General features: G+C 43.0%; 1 protein-coding gene across 1 annotated transcript in view; it reads right to left on the bottom strand.

The window, feature by feature from the left end:
* ANTXR1 (ANTXR cell adhesion molecule 1) overlaps window positions 1–14,822 on the bottom strand; it is a 194,909-nt gene that overhangs the window by 66,967 nt on the left and 113,120 nt on the right. Inside the window, exon 13 of the mRNA XM_058667911.1 lies at window positions 13,738–13,833. Within this exon, the coding sequence (XP_058523894.1) occupies window positions 13,738–13,833 (96 nt within the window). The remainder of the gene's footprint in view (window positions 1–13,737; window positions 13,834–14,822) is intronic.

Genomic DNA, 14,822 nt, shown 5'->3' with positions numbered 1-14,822 from the left:
CTTAGACCTTGGGTTCCAGGTTGAGCACAGAAGAATAAGGACAAGGTATTCCCTCTGGTTCAATCTCAGGCACCACCAGCCCGGCCATGGTGGGCAGGGAGCAGCTTCCCTCAGAAGGGTAAGAGAGCTTTTTAAAAAGTGTGATACAGATAGGTTCATTTTCAAGTCAAGAGATGATTCTTCCATGAAAATCTCAGCGAGGTTGAGTGGGTTGCCTGATAATGGGTCACATCCATGTCCCAAGGCCAGCATACATGGGCCAGCCAGCTGGAGAAGTGCTCTGGTAAATATAAGCAAACTAAAAAAAAATTACTAACAATTTCCCAATGAATCAAAATAAATTCAAGTTTCCATGTGCATGTTTGTTTGCTGCTGGAAATGTAGCTAGAGAAGAAGTTAAGGTGTGGTTAGTGAGGCTGGCATTGTGGCACAGCAGAGTAAGTTGGCAATGTATAGTGGATTGTTGATTTGAGACCCAGCTGCTCTGTTTTTGATCTAGCTCCTTGCTAATGCACCTGGGAAGGCAGCAGAAGATTGCCCAAGTCCTCGAACCTATGGCATCCAAGTGGGAGACTGGGCTGGAGCTCCTAGCTCTTGGTTTGGCCTGATCCAGCCTAAGCACTCTCTGTTGTGACCTTTTGCGGAGTGAATCAATGGATGGAAGATCTCTATCTCTCCTCTTTTCTCTGTTAATTTGCCTTTCACATAAATAAAAATGAAAAAAAGAAGGAGTCAGTGTGGCATGAATAGATCAACAAGGAAACAGTTCAGTGCCTTTTTAATATCTGCAAAGTTTAAGGATTCCAGTTTATAAGGCAAGTTCAACCATTGGGTTTCTGTAACACTCTCTCAAATGATGATTTTACAAATCATTAAGGTGAAGCGAGGCATTTAGTGAATTTATTTTGCTTATTATTTTTTCCTCTCTGCGAGTATTGATATTTTGTTCCTACATTACAGGTTTTAGTTGTTGCCACTTTGTTTGTCCTTGCCAAGTCCACTGTTAAGTCTTGTGCAATGGAGCACAAAATGCATTTCATTCAGATTTTCACATGAGGACTGCCTCCTCCTGTAGGTGACAGCCATATAAGCTCCCTGGCATCCATTTAAGTCCTGATGCAGGTCAACATGCTGCAGGGGTACACTGGCCTGGCTAGTATCCCCCTGTTTTGTCTCTATTATCTTGTTGAGAAACCTTTCACCTCACCTTTCTCATCCTTCCAAGTCTCTGCTCTAAGACAAAAATTGGCTTTCGACTGAACTGTGTAATTTCCTGTCTATGGCATGAGAAGCAGGAGAAAACAGGAGTAAGTTTATTCTTGAACTGTGTTCAGTGTCTCTGTGTTCTTTTTGCACAAGCAGCTTCCTCTTGCTACAAAAAAAGACACATCCCTGACAGACACACAGGCAACTCTGATGTCTAGACAAAATCCAGGAGAGGAGTTCAGCAATCTATAGTCAGTGCTCCATGACTGTGGGTTCTGTATCTGAGAATTCAACCAACAACACATCAAAAATATTCAACTATTTATACAGCATTTACAGTGTATAATGCATTGTAGGTTATCTACTAGTCATGTAAAGTATGCAGTAGGAGGTACCCAGGTTACATGTCAATCCTGTACCCCTTTATGTAAACTGAACATCGAAGATTTTGGTGTTTACACAAGTCTGGGAACTAATCCTTTGTGGATACTGAACAACATCTGTACTCTATTAATAAAACTCTGCTCTTCTAGTTTTAATTAGCTCGTGGAGTATCAGAATCTCCCAAAGGGATTCTTAAAACCTGCTTCTGGGCTAGAACTCCGAGTTTCTTGTTAGCAAGGATATGGGGCAGGGTACTTGTATTGTTAGCAGGTTCCCAAATGATGCTTACCCTGCTTGTCTGTGGATCACCATTTGAATGATCGTTTGATTTAGTCTACCAATCCTATACCTCAGTCAGGTGGCAAGGATAGCATTCTGTGAGTGCCATCATGCATGTAGAATTACCAGATTTGAAAACATCTCATTCTAAAAATTACAGAGACTTTGTTCTGTTCATGGGAATGCTGATTCTCTAGTGCTTTCACTGTGTCCTGTGTCAAGGGAGACAGAGAATTGTTTGGGAGGAGATGCTCTGTTCTGCTTGCATCCATTATGCACTTCCTCTGGTAAGCATTTGTGCTCATCTGCCTACAGAGCTGGGATGGCCTGGATTCTGGCTCCTGCCCTGAAGCAGCCCCAGTCAGATGGTCCCCTGGTGTTTACAGGAATAGATCATATCTTTCACTGTTTGCACTCCTGACAGTTAACTCAAAGGACTGTGATGGCATGTATTTCTTCTGCAATGGTTGCTTAGTTTTTGATTTCTTGGCACACAGTTCAGTGCTTGCTACTTAGTCCCTATTTGTGGAAGAGTGTGTGTAACTATAAAGGAAGAGACAAAAGAAGCATTTCTGATCATTTTAACTTACCTTGCTATTCAGATCAGCACATACATAGCACACGATTCAACTTTGGGTTCTCAATCTTCCATGTGATTATTTTTTTGGTAATTAATACACTGATGGTCTCCACTATCAGGAGTGGGTTGTAACACTAGGATGCATCATGGGCATTTTACTAGTCATGAGTTGGATTTATGGCTAATTACGGTACTTTAATGGTCATTACCTATGTCCCATTCTATTCCCTAGGCCCAGCTTCTAGCATATCCATTTGCTCTGTGGTTCAAGATGTTCTGCTCAGATTTGTGCTTCAAACTATGCCCTGGGAAATTTAAAAATGACATGTGCATATTCTGTTACAAAACAGGGATATAATATGTGAATTTGTTCATGGGTGGTAGGTAAACTGGGCAGCATAACCCTAGACTGTGCAACTGTGAGCTAAAAATATGCTTTTTCACTACAAAGTAATATATATATATATATATATATATAATATTTATATGCACACACATAAATGTTCACACATAACTGTACTATATTTTTATGTTGCTATAAGACTCATATACTATTAGTATTTACGTTTTAGCAACTAGTATTATTGCATAGGTCAATGCTGACATTCTACACAGGAGTGCCAGTTTGAGTCCTGGCTGCTTTGCTTTCAGGTTACTTCTAATCCAGCTTCTTATCAATGCACCTGGAAAGGCATCAGATAGTGGCTAAACTGTGCCCTTACCAGCTATTTGGAGATAGTAACGGAGTTCTTGCCTCCTAGCTTTGGCTTGTTCTAGCCTTGGCCCACAAAGGAGACCCTGAAGAAGCTCCTGGCTCCTGGCTTCAGATTGATATAGCTCCAGCCATTGTGACCATTTGGGGAGTGAGTCAGCAGATTCTCTCAGTCTCTCCTTCTCTCTATAAATCTGTCTTTCCAATAAAAATGAATAAAATCTTAAAACAACCCTAAGATCTTACATTTGCCTTGTTGTAAATCTTGTTTTTCAGAGTTCCCTGTCTTGCAAAATTTCATTAACCCTTATCCTCCTGATAAAACGAGCACATCTCTAACATTTTATTTAAGAGATTAATATGAACATCTTTTAGATGGAGTTCCTGGCTCCTAGCTTTGGTTTGTTCTAGCTCTGACTATTGCAGCCACTTGCAGAGTGAGCTAGTGGGTGGAAGATCTCACTTTGTGCCTCACCCTCTATTTCTGTAACTCTAAATTTCAAATAAATCATAAATAAATAAATCTTAAAAATTAGATATTTCAAATTGTGAGGTGATTTGGTGCTACCGCTGAGAAATGGCAGAAGGATGTGGAAAATATGCCCAACTGTCATTGGTGACCTGGGGAGGAACACACAAAATCCACACACATTTCACTGGCTTTCTTATTACTGGTATAGTGCAAGTTTCTATCTTATTCCCAAGTGTGTATATTTTCTTAATAAAAGCATTCCACATAGCTGTCTCTCTTTCAAATAAGTCGTAATGTGGAAAAAAAAAACAAGACAGAGAGGATGATTTTTGGCCTAGCAGTTCAGATGCTCTCATCTTATATCAAAATGCCTGGGCTTGAGTTGCAGCTCCAGCTCTCACCAGCTGACCCTGGAAGCCAGGAGTGATGCTCAAGTAATTGGGTTCCTGCTGTCCCTATGGAAGAGTTCCCAGCTCCTGGGCCAGCTCCAGCTGTTGAAGGAATTCATCTACGGAGTGAGTCAGCAGTGGGAGCTTTTTTTTTCTCTGTGCTTGTCTTTCTGTATCTTTAAGAAATAAAAATAAAAATACAGACAAGGAGGTCCTCTAGCATTGTCAAGGTGAAGGTGTGTCCTGGATACCAGCATCCAGGGACTGAAAGGAAGAAGGAAGCCTTCCACTTGTGGAGGTGAGAGGAGAGAAGGTGAGACCTGGAGAGCAAAGGGTGAATGAAACCTAACTGAGCTTCACCCGAGACTATGAGGATGGGGACTGGAAGCATATGTCATGGAGGGAAGGGAAGAAGCCCATCATGCAGAGTGTAGACTCATCCTTTCATGGCCTTGGGTCTTATTTGGAATCATAAAACATAGTGTTTCTGTGTTTTTAATGAAACAGCAAAAGCTGGGTTTCTGTTTTGAGCCAGTGCAGAAGGAATAGCAAGACAATGAGCCACGACCATCCACCTCTGGTGTTGTGGCTCTTCATACCAAGACAGTCCTTCCTTCTGCTTTGTCTCTAAGACTCCAGGTGCAGTGCTGCGTCAGATGCAAACTCGTCAGGAAAAGTCACTTGATTATTGTTCAGTCAAGGTAGTGTGTTACCATCACTGTAATGTCCTAAAAATGGAGGAATCTTGCTAAGGTTTTGTGAGTGTGTGTAAATGGGGTTATAAAACTTTACAGTCTAAAGTGTTCTGCTCTAAATCTATTTTCCCCATCAGCCCTGTTGTCATGAACTGAAATCCCACAATGCAGCGGTATTATTAGGAACACACTGAATGTTACAGGAGATATGATGACACTGAGAGAAAGCTCTGGATACATATCTGCTGTTTAACAATTATAATTAGCTTGGGAGCAAACAAAGGAAATACCCCTGCCAGGACCTGACTTCTTTATCTTATTTCTGACTTTCTAAGTTTTCATTCAGTGTATAGTAAAACCCCAGTGAATGTGGGAATTCTAGACTGTCAGCTCTGGTGGAGCCATTGTTTCTGGGAATTCTAGGACACCTGAGTGGAGAGGCAAACCTGCTGAAGAATATCGAGTACCTCTTGCACACCCCTAAGTGTTTCTAAACTGTGACTATTTTTTCTAAGATTGTGATCAACAGCATCCCAGAAATGATACATTCAAATTCTAAAACTCTGAGAGATACTGTTTAAGAATTCATAGATACACACATCCCAAACCTCTTCTTTCATTAAAGTTCCTGACTTCAGGCAGAAGACTCAGTCCCAATTCTCACCCCTTTATGGGTCTATGAAAGGCTATTATTCAACCAAACTTCTAAGATACTGAGATCACGCCATCTTTTCAGGCATGATAACACGTTACAGGTTAAGTTGGTCCTCTGGTTTCTAGATCCTTTGTCTCCCCCCCCCAAATAATTATTTATTTAACAGTCACAGGGTTATGGAGACAAAGGGAAAGAGAGAGAGAGGAGACAGAGAATCTTTCACCTGCTGGTTTATTCTCTAAGTGGCTCCAACAATCAGGGTTGGGCTAAGCTAATGACCTGAAACTCCAGCTGGGCCTCCCATAAGGGTGGTAGGGACCCAAGCACTTGCACCATCTTCCACTTATTTCTCCCTGCATTAACAGGGAGCTGGACTGGAACTGAAACAGCCAGGACTCAAACTGGCATTCATATTCATGTTGGCATCATAGGCAGAGGCTTAACATGCTCGCCCACAACACTAACCCCTCCAGATCCTTGTTTTTCTATGGCTCTGGAAATGTTTCCTATTTTCTTGTGAGCCTGGCCATACATTTAAAACAGTTTTTTACTTTATTTATTTAGAAGTTTTTTGCATTTGTCATATAGTCAGCAACAATTATTTTTTTACAAATAATGTCTCCACCAATGCATTAGACAGCAGAAGCTTTTTGGGAGCCTTTGATTTAAAATACTGCCTATTCTGGAATCTCTTAAAGCCAGCTCAGATGCTGTCTCCCTGGCCTTGTAGGTTAAAAGCCACCGGACCAGAGTTGTGTGGAAGAAATGCTAATCCTGATGTGAAAAGCTGTCCACTGGAGGCTCAGCATACAGAAGGCAATGCTTGCTCTCAACTCTTTACCTTCTAACTTCACATTCTGATTTCCATACCTTAAAATAAGTGTTTTAATAATTGATGTTATAAAACCAGGGGAAAACAGATAACCTTAAGTGGAATACATTTAGGAAGGATGAGATGTTAGTTGATGGCAGATAAATTAATCTTTCTTCTATATAGAGATATAGATGTAATGGGATCCCCATTATTCTTTGCAGTGTGTTCTAAAGTATTGCCTGGATTTGGCAGTTCTACATCATAAAAGCTTAACAAAGGCTTGGTGCCAAGGGTGTTGATCTGGAATGAACTACAAGAAATTCTCAAAATAATGAGCTCAAAAAAGTTTTTTTCAAACTAGATCTCTAATTTTTGGCCTCTTATATCATCTCCCTTAAGGCCAGGACTATTCTGAAGGCCAGGTTCTGCAGTATCCAAGAGATACTGAATGTCATGGCAGGAATTTTAACATTAATTGTGAGGCTAAGTGATGCACACGTTAATTTTTTTATTCATTAATTACATTGTATTATGTGACACAGTTTCATAGGTACTGGGATTCTCCCCACCCCTCCCCAAACCCTCCCACCATGGTGGATTCCTCCACCTTGTGATGCACACATTAATTTAAAAGAATGGCTGTTCTCCATTCTTTATCAAATGATATGCTAGCATCATGGTAAAGTTCTGCTAGTTGCAACAATAAAATTAAACCCGATATTTGAGGAGGAGCTTCTTGCTTCTGCCTGGGTTAAAGACAAAGTTATACTGTCCATGAGCAGCAGCACTGTGATCTGAGAGAGACACACAGGGATCATGGCCATGCATGGTATTTCCCAAAAGGAATTGGGTGGAATACTAGTGTCCTTCCAGATGCAAGAAAGGGTAGGGATGAGCCCAGGAAGGGCTTTAGAGTCAAAACATGACTGGGCATACACAATGCAATCTATCCTTTAGTAATAACAATTATTCAATGTAGCTTCATGGTGCCTTTCCAACATGCTGTCTGGATACCTCTTGTTGAGAAGTACAGTTATTCTCATCTTGTAGGATGGTGTTGTCCTGAGGACACAGTTCAGAAATGCTGCCCTTCATTACCTGCACCCTACGAGCCTCCACTGAGCCAGGTCTGAGAACCAGAGGAGAAGCAGGAATAGATAGATTCACTTACAGAAAGTGAGAATAGAAGGAAGCCAACATGGTTTCAATGTTCTCATCTGTCACTTGGGGAAACTGAGGTTAAAGGGTTTGTTGGAACCATTAATTGATAGAGGAAGATGTAGTATTGGTTAGCCAGCTGTAGTTAACTACAGTTTACCTCTTCCTATTTTTCCAGCAGATGTGGGGGTGCATGTAGGGGTTGGGGACAGACTCAGGAGGGGTGCAGAAGCCCCCAGAGAATGGTAGGGATGAAAAAGCCCTTGGGTGTGTGGGGTTTGGGGTGCTGAGTTCTATGGGGTGACAGAACAGAGCAGGTGGTAGTGGCACAGCTGTATGTGTTAGTGAGAAGTAACCTTGTTACTAGCTGTGCAGTCAGCAGAGTTCAGACAGGAATGGGTGGAGGCTGGAGAAGGTTCAAAAAAGTGCAATCAGTGGAGACCAAGATGCCTACAGCTGTGTGTCCTGGTCATGTTTTTGTGAAACCAACTACCACTAAATTTGGGTTGGCTTGTCTGGTGCTGCAAAATAAAAGTTAAGCTTAAAGGTGCAGACAGCATTACTGAAGATGATATTTTTGCTTTCGCTAAGGCTTATCAAGTTCTCGTTCACTTTTTGTTCCTTGCAATTTGTCACCGGAGGTGTCCAGGGAGCTTACTTGCTGATCTATCTTTGAGGTTGGTTAAGTGAAAGAAACATGACCCTTTGCATGGTTCTTTAAAAAATGTTCACAAGATAACCCAGAATGCTGGCAATAAAATAAAGTGGAAAAAAATTGTTTGCATAGGGAGAAATTCTGAATGCAAGAAATGGCCTCCTCCCAATGAACTGAATTAAAATATTTGCTGTTCTTGTTTGAAGAAAAACATAATGGTTTGATAATGTGGTGCTTTAGTTGGATTGCAACAGCTCTGCAAGTTCATAGCAATTTCTCTCTCTCTCTCTCTTTTTGTGGTTAAAACACACATACACACACACACACACACACACACACACACACACACCCTAGTATCTCGGGGCCAGTATAAGAGTTCAGCTGGCTAATCCTTCACCAGCAAGTGCCAGCACTGCATATGGGCACTGGTTCATGCCCTAGTTGTTCCACTTCTCATCCAACTCCCTGCTTATGGCCTGGGAAAACAGTGGAGGATGGCCCAAAGCCTTGGGTTTCTGCACCCACATGGGAGACCTAGAAGAAGCTTCTGACTCCTGGCTTTAGATTGGTATAGCTCTGGCCACTGTGGCCATTTGCGGAGTGAACCAGCAGATGGAAGACCTTTCTCTTAGTTTCTATGTAAATCTGTCTTTCCAATAAAAATGAATAAGATTTTAAAAGCAACCCTAGTATCTTACCATTTGCCTTATTGTAAAGCTGATTTCCAGGAATTCTTTGTCTTGCGAAATTTCATTAACCCTTATCCTCACGATAAACTGAGCATATTTCTAACATTTTATTTAAGAAATCAATATAAATGTCTTTTAGATGTGCTGCATATCAAACCTTGCATATTCCTTATAAGTTTGCTTCAAAAAGTTCATAGAATAGAATTGAAAGAAGTTAACGTTGTTGCAAAAATTTTTGAAATCCAAAAATTTCACAGAAAATGCATATTATGAAACACTACCCATGGATCTCATTTTTTCAGCAAAATAAATTCACCTTACAATAAATGATAATACCACCCGTGGAACCACTATCTAATTTTGTTTTATCAGTTTTTTTTCTGCATCTAACCCAAGACAACCTAACTGTTAATTTAGTTTTGAAAACCTGTCAATTACAGAGTGTAGGCACTGTTGTGCTCCTGTTTGAGATTCATTTCCCCTTGTTCTGAAGAGTTCTTAGTACTGTGACAGAAGTTGAAGGAAATGTTGCTGCAGCAGATAAAGAAAGTGGAATTATTTCAGCAAGCAAAATCAAGATGAACAAAGAGATGAGTAAGCAATATGTGTTATGCTCAATGGGCCCTAGGGTAGCATGTACCTGCAGATGGCTTTTCATCCATTTCGGGATAAGATAAGCTCTGAGATGCATTGTGTAACAGTTTTAAGCCATGCTGTATGCTATGCTTTGGGGATCTATACCCTTTTCTCCCAACAGCATGTGCTGTTGTGAAGTCATACAAGTAAACAGACAAGTGTAACAGCGTGATCAGGGTCATGAAAGGAGGCATGGTGCTGAGGAAGCCCACACGCAGCGGGGGAAGTGAGAGGTGCAGCTGGAGAAGTAGGGCCAAGTTAGGAAAGGTCGACACCTGCCACTTCAAGGAAGTGAGACTGTATGTTAGAACAACTGAATAGTCAAGAGGATTCTGGGTAGGATCATGACCTGATGTCTCACTGGTAAAGAAAACTCCCTGCAGTTAAGGTGAGAAAGACTAAGAGTAGACAGAAGCTATCAAAATGGCATTGGTAGGAGAACCCTAGACTAAGGCATTGACAGGCATCCATGCACTCACTCCACAACTGAGCAACTGTGGATTCCCAGGTACTGTGATTGTGCTGGGGGTGGGTGGATGGGCAGGTAGGTATAAGTGGCTATAGGGAGAGGCAGGAATGTGAAAGAAAAGCAAGCATTGTTGACAACTCTGATATGAGTCAACGAGTGGCAGAGGAAGGTGCCAGAGATTATGCTTGAAGGCTCCAGTCTGGACATCTGGAGGACAGTGACAGCCACTGATGAAGATCAGGTATAGCAGACACCATGATGGGATCATCTTAGAACATGTTAAGGATGAGACATTGCACTGAGATGTCCAATAGATTTCTGTAATGTGGGATTAATGTGGGATCTGTCTCTGTAGTAGTAGTCAGCAATGGGTAAGCACATGGAAGTAGTTAAAAATCATAGCTTTGGTGTTAATGCTCAGGAACAATGTGTAGAAGACAGTGGAGAAAAAAATTCTAGAAACTAAGGGGTAAGAAGAGACTATGAAGGAGATAGAGGAAAAAACATAGCAGAGATATAAGAAGGAGATCAGAAGCAACTGGAAAAGGAGAGTTTAAGGAGAGAGAAATCAAGTTTCTACTGCTGACAGGGGTAAAGTAGAATGAGGAATGACAGAGACTATTGGCTAGAGTTTAGGTTGGCAAGAGAAGGCTCAGAGAAATAACCACCCATCACTCCTGCCATGGTGACACAGGTCAGGGTGCAGTGGGTGGTTGAGTGCCATGAAAGAATGGAGGATGGCAGATGTTCTGCAAGGAAGTCTGTGGAAAGAAAGGAGGAGGGGAAGAGAGCAGCCTGAAGGAGAAGTCAAGTCTACGATGTTTTGAAAGGGTGTTGGAGGCTTATTTGGGGCAGGGAGGAGGCCCACAGACAGGAAAGCAAAGGAGGCAGATGCCCCTGCAGAAGTTGAGGTGAGAGGCAACATGCGAAGAACATGAGTGGAAAGGATTTTCTCAGCACCATGTGCTGCAGAGGCTGCCATTTCTCTAGGCTCGGGGTCATGTTTTGGTTTAGAGTTGAGGTTAGAGTTGGGGTTGTGTTCAGGGGTGAATGTGAAGATGAGGGGTGGCTGTCTGAAGGGGGCACAAAAGGGAGTGTTGCAACTGGAAGGGAGGACAGTGACAGCCTCCAACTCCTCACTGAAAGGAAGAGCTGGTGATCTACTGAGCATGACAGGGCCAGGGGTAGGAAAGGATTCTTATCTCAGAAGATAAGTTGCAGCTTGCTGAGTGGTGCTGAAGGCTTCCAAAACATGCAGCGGTAGGGAGCAACTCTCCTTTGAGTGTGCAGGTGAGAAGTCTCTGGGAAGCAAAAGGCAGATGGCTGAGGCAGTCTCGATGCAGGGCACGGAGGGTGTTCATGAGAGTGACGACGTAAGGGTGGTCAACAGTAGGCAACCAGGCAGGCATCCATTTTGCCCTTCAGATTTTGGCACCAAGAAACCAACCTCCCAGTCCCTTGCCACCTGCTGAAATTCTTGGCAGTAGGTGACAGACTTTGCCTGTGTACACCAACCTGCTGGCTCAGCTGGGCTCAGCTGTGCTGGGGGAATGCAGGCTGTGGGATACTTTGAGCCTCTTTCCTGGAAAGAACTTTGCAGAAGGGGAAGCAGGCCCGCAGCAGAGTGCCTCATGGGACCTATGTTTTGCAGCTCCCTTCTGCTTTCTAAATTATCCACCATCAAGATGCACCTTTGATACTCTGTGATGGGTGCATTTTCCATACTTACGAACTGAGAGGTAGGGAGAGTGGCAGAGGAGGAACTGAGGCCAGTGTTGATAAAGAACCCTCTGTTGGGAAACTGTGGTGAGGGGTGCTCTAAGTCAGGGAGGGGAGGCCGGTGTTGACACTCCTTCTTGCCAGCTCCCTTCAGCATACTCGTGACTTGGTCCCATCATACTCTCATCAGGGAAGCAAGTGATCAACAAGTACATTTTGGGGGCACACCAAGCACTGGAAGCTAGGCCATCTTTCAGGAACAGGGGGTGGGGCAGCTTCAATAGACATCATAAACAGGAAACTCAATCTCCAAGATCTTTCCTCATAAAGAAATCCTTTGGAACTTACATAATCCGACCACATGAAGATATTCTGGCTGCTTTCTGAAGCAACAGGGACTTAACCAGATAAATTCATTGAAAAATATTTTGAATATTGCAAAACAGTCTGGTCTTGCGTGATGTTGTTTCCAATAATGCAAGGTTTATTTTGAGAAAATGCTTGCTGCCAATATAAACTGGATGCCATGCACTATAGCAGTAGGTTCCTATTACAGTCAAATACTTTATAATACTGATAACACACAGGGCCTACTGTGTGCTAGGTGCTTTTCTAAGTACTTCATGGTTCTATAAATGCCTTTAATTGTCACCAAACTGTCTACAAGATCTCATTATTCCAATGAGGAATTGGAGACACAGAGAGGTTGAGTAACTTGCGTCCTCCCCTACTCTCTCAGCTGGCAGTTGGTGGAGAACTGTTTGCTTGTTTTATTGTTCCCAGCTGTTTCCACCCAAAGGTAACTGAAATAATCTAAGGAATTAGGTCAATAATACTGCAATTGATGCCCAGGAATTAATTGCCTGCTGCTCCCACCTTTACCCACCTTTGTCATTAAGAACCCATTGTGTGTGTGCGCACGCATATGTTCAGAATCCTAGACTTGAAGACACTATTGTTTTGGGATCACCACAGAAACCATTCTGGCAGGCTCATAGGAATTCTTTCCCTCTAAATAAAATGGTCATACAGCTTTAAGTATTTAAAATAATGTTTAGCTCTTGAAGCTGCTGGGCTAAGGATCCATTTAGCATTGTGATGCAATCAGTCCAGGTGGGATTTGTGCCTGTCTGAGTCCCTCCCTGCACACATGTGCTGCTGTTTGTTACCAAGTTGTCCCCCTGCAGAAGGTCCTGCTACACAGGCCACAGCCTGGCTACTTTTCTCACTGGGTTTGATTGCCACTTATTTAAAATATCCTTCAAAGCCATTGCCTCTCCCGGAGTTTCCAGGATCTGAAGAAAACCAGCTCTGACATGATGAGGCTCCCTGCCCATTTTCCGTGCCAGCCCTTCCCCCTCCCTCCACGTCCCCTGGAAGAACTAAAACAAGGGGAACAAACTATGCCTTGGCAGCTAAGAAGAATTTCAAACTCAACTGGGCTTCACAACATAGACTCTGATTTGCATAAAGGTATAAAATGCTAGAACTAGATGGACCAAGCTCAGTGTTTCCATATTGGGTTTTCCCAGTTGATGGGTAACCAGCCATAGATCTTGGGCACAGAAGAATGTCATCAGGGCAGTTATTCCAGGTCTTAAGCCACTGGTTCATGCCACTTGGTGACTGCAGATGGCCAGGCTGGGGAAAGGGCTGCTTCCAGTTAATATCATAGTTTAATGACTGGGCACACAAAGGTTGTGCATGTATGTTGGCTAAAATTAATGTAAGGAAGTTAACTGTTTCTCTTTGTTTCTAAAAGAAGCTCAAGGCATTCTCTCAGTTGGGTAGCTTAGTTGCTAAGACCAGGTGGCATTAGAAGAAGACTAGTTGGGGTAACTCAACACATATGGGTGGGTATAAGCTGTGGGCCTATTTAATCATTAAACACTATATTCCACTCATCCTTTCTGATGCTTATCATCTGCATATTCCCATCACTCCTCATATTTAGTACATGTCAAATAACATGCACCATATGTGTGGATCTTTCCCATGTACCCAGTGAAGCCACGCCATACCCTAACCAGTATTGGTTGATAATGCCTTGTGCTTTCACTGCCCAGTGCTAGTTCATGCTGTATAAATTGTAACAAAACAAAACAAACAAAAGTCCTGCAAGATCTGTCCCCATTGCTATAGCTCCTTTTCTCCTTTTCTTCACTCAATAGTCCTGGAACTTCCTACCACTCTGGTCTTGTGTGGCTCGGGGTGGGGGAACTTACCACGGTACAGCAGAGGGGCCAGAACCACCAAAGCAGTGCCAGGGCCAGGAGCAGGAACAGGATCAGCAATGCGATCGCCAGGATGGAGCCATCAGACTGTGGGAGAGAGAAAGAAAGACAGGCTGTTTTAGCAGCGAATTGGCCATGCAAGAAGTTCTCTCCTCAGACCCATCACCCCCAGGCAGATCTGAGAACCAGAGAGGAGTTCACCTGGCCAAGCAAAGGGCTGAAACTCATCACTTTGGGGCTCATGGCCCCATTGCTAATTCTGCTTAGCCAGTTTTCAAGAGAAATGAATTTGTCTGTTGGAAGGCTCTACTCTTCTCTGAGAGAGATGTGGAAGGACCAATGCTGTTAGAGACAAAACAGGTACTAAGATGCCTCCTATGCCACAGATGTCCCTGTGCCCCAAAACATATGCCTGCCATGTGGCAGCCACATTCTTGCAAGGCCTGATGCTGCTTGCCACCACCTGGGCTGCCCCAGGGCCATGGAAGGAAAGTTGGCGCCCACTGATGAGATGCCACAGAAGGCAGGTGAATCCTGGGGTGTAAGCAGAATCCCTACTGCTGGACTTGGGAGTTGAGGCTTGGGTGGTGAGTTAGCATCAAGATCAGATCAAGTACTCATGTGGTGAGGAAGGCAGGGAAGGAGCTATTCAAGATCAGTTTTATCCACTCCAAAAACATGCCCAGGCCAGTCATGAAAACAAACATGGATGCTGTAGCTTGGTGTGGTTGCTGACCGAGTAAAGAGAAGTCCTATCAGACACTAGTAATCTGAGGTTGCTGATTCAAGGAAGCCACTTGAAAACATGGTCTTTGTCCTTCCACCCTCCCTTTCCATCAGCTACCTGGAATGCAAATTAGCACAGCATTCTAGGGGAAGAGAGAACAGACTGTTACAAGTATCAAAACCTCTCTCTCAGTAGCACTGGCAATTCTATTTTCATCTCATGAAAAGAATCAGATCTGCTTACAGAGAGAACAACACAAAAAAAGAGTAATATTTAACAACGAGGGAGAGTTAAATAATGTGTTATGGGAGCGTCATGCAGTGGTTATCTATAAATATACTGTTGTCAA

The sequence above is a fragment of the Ochotona princeps genome, chromosome 8, assembly GCF_030435755.1.
Source record: "Ochotona princeps isolate mOchPri1 chromosome 8, mOchPri1.hap1, whole genome shotgun sequence".
In the NCBI taxonomy this organism is placed as follows: domain Eukaryota; kingdom Metazoa; phylum Chordata; class Mammalia; order Lagomorpha; family Ochotonidae; genus Ochotona; species Ochotona princeps.
This window is presented reverse-complemented; position numbering and strand designations above follow the sequence as displayed.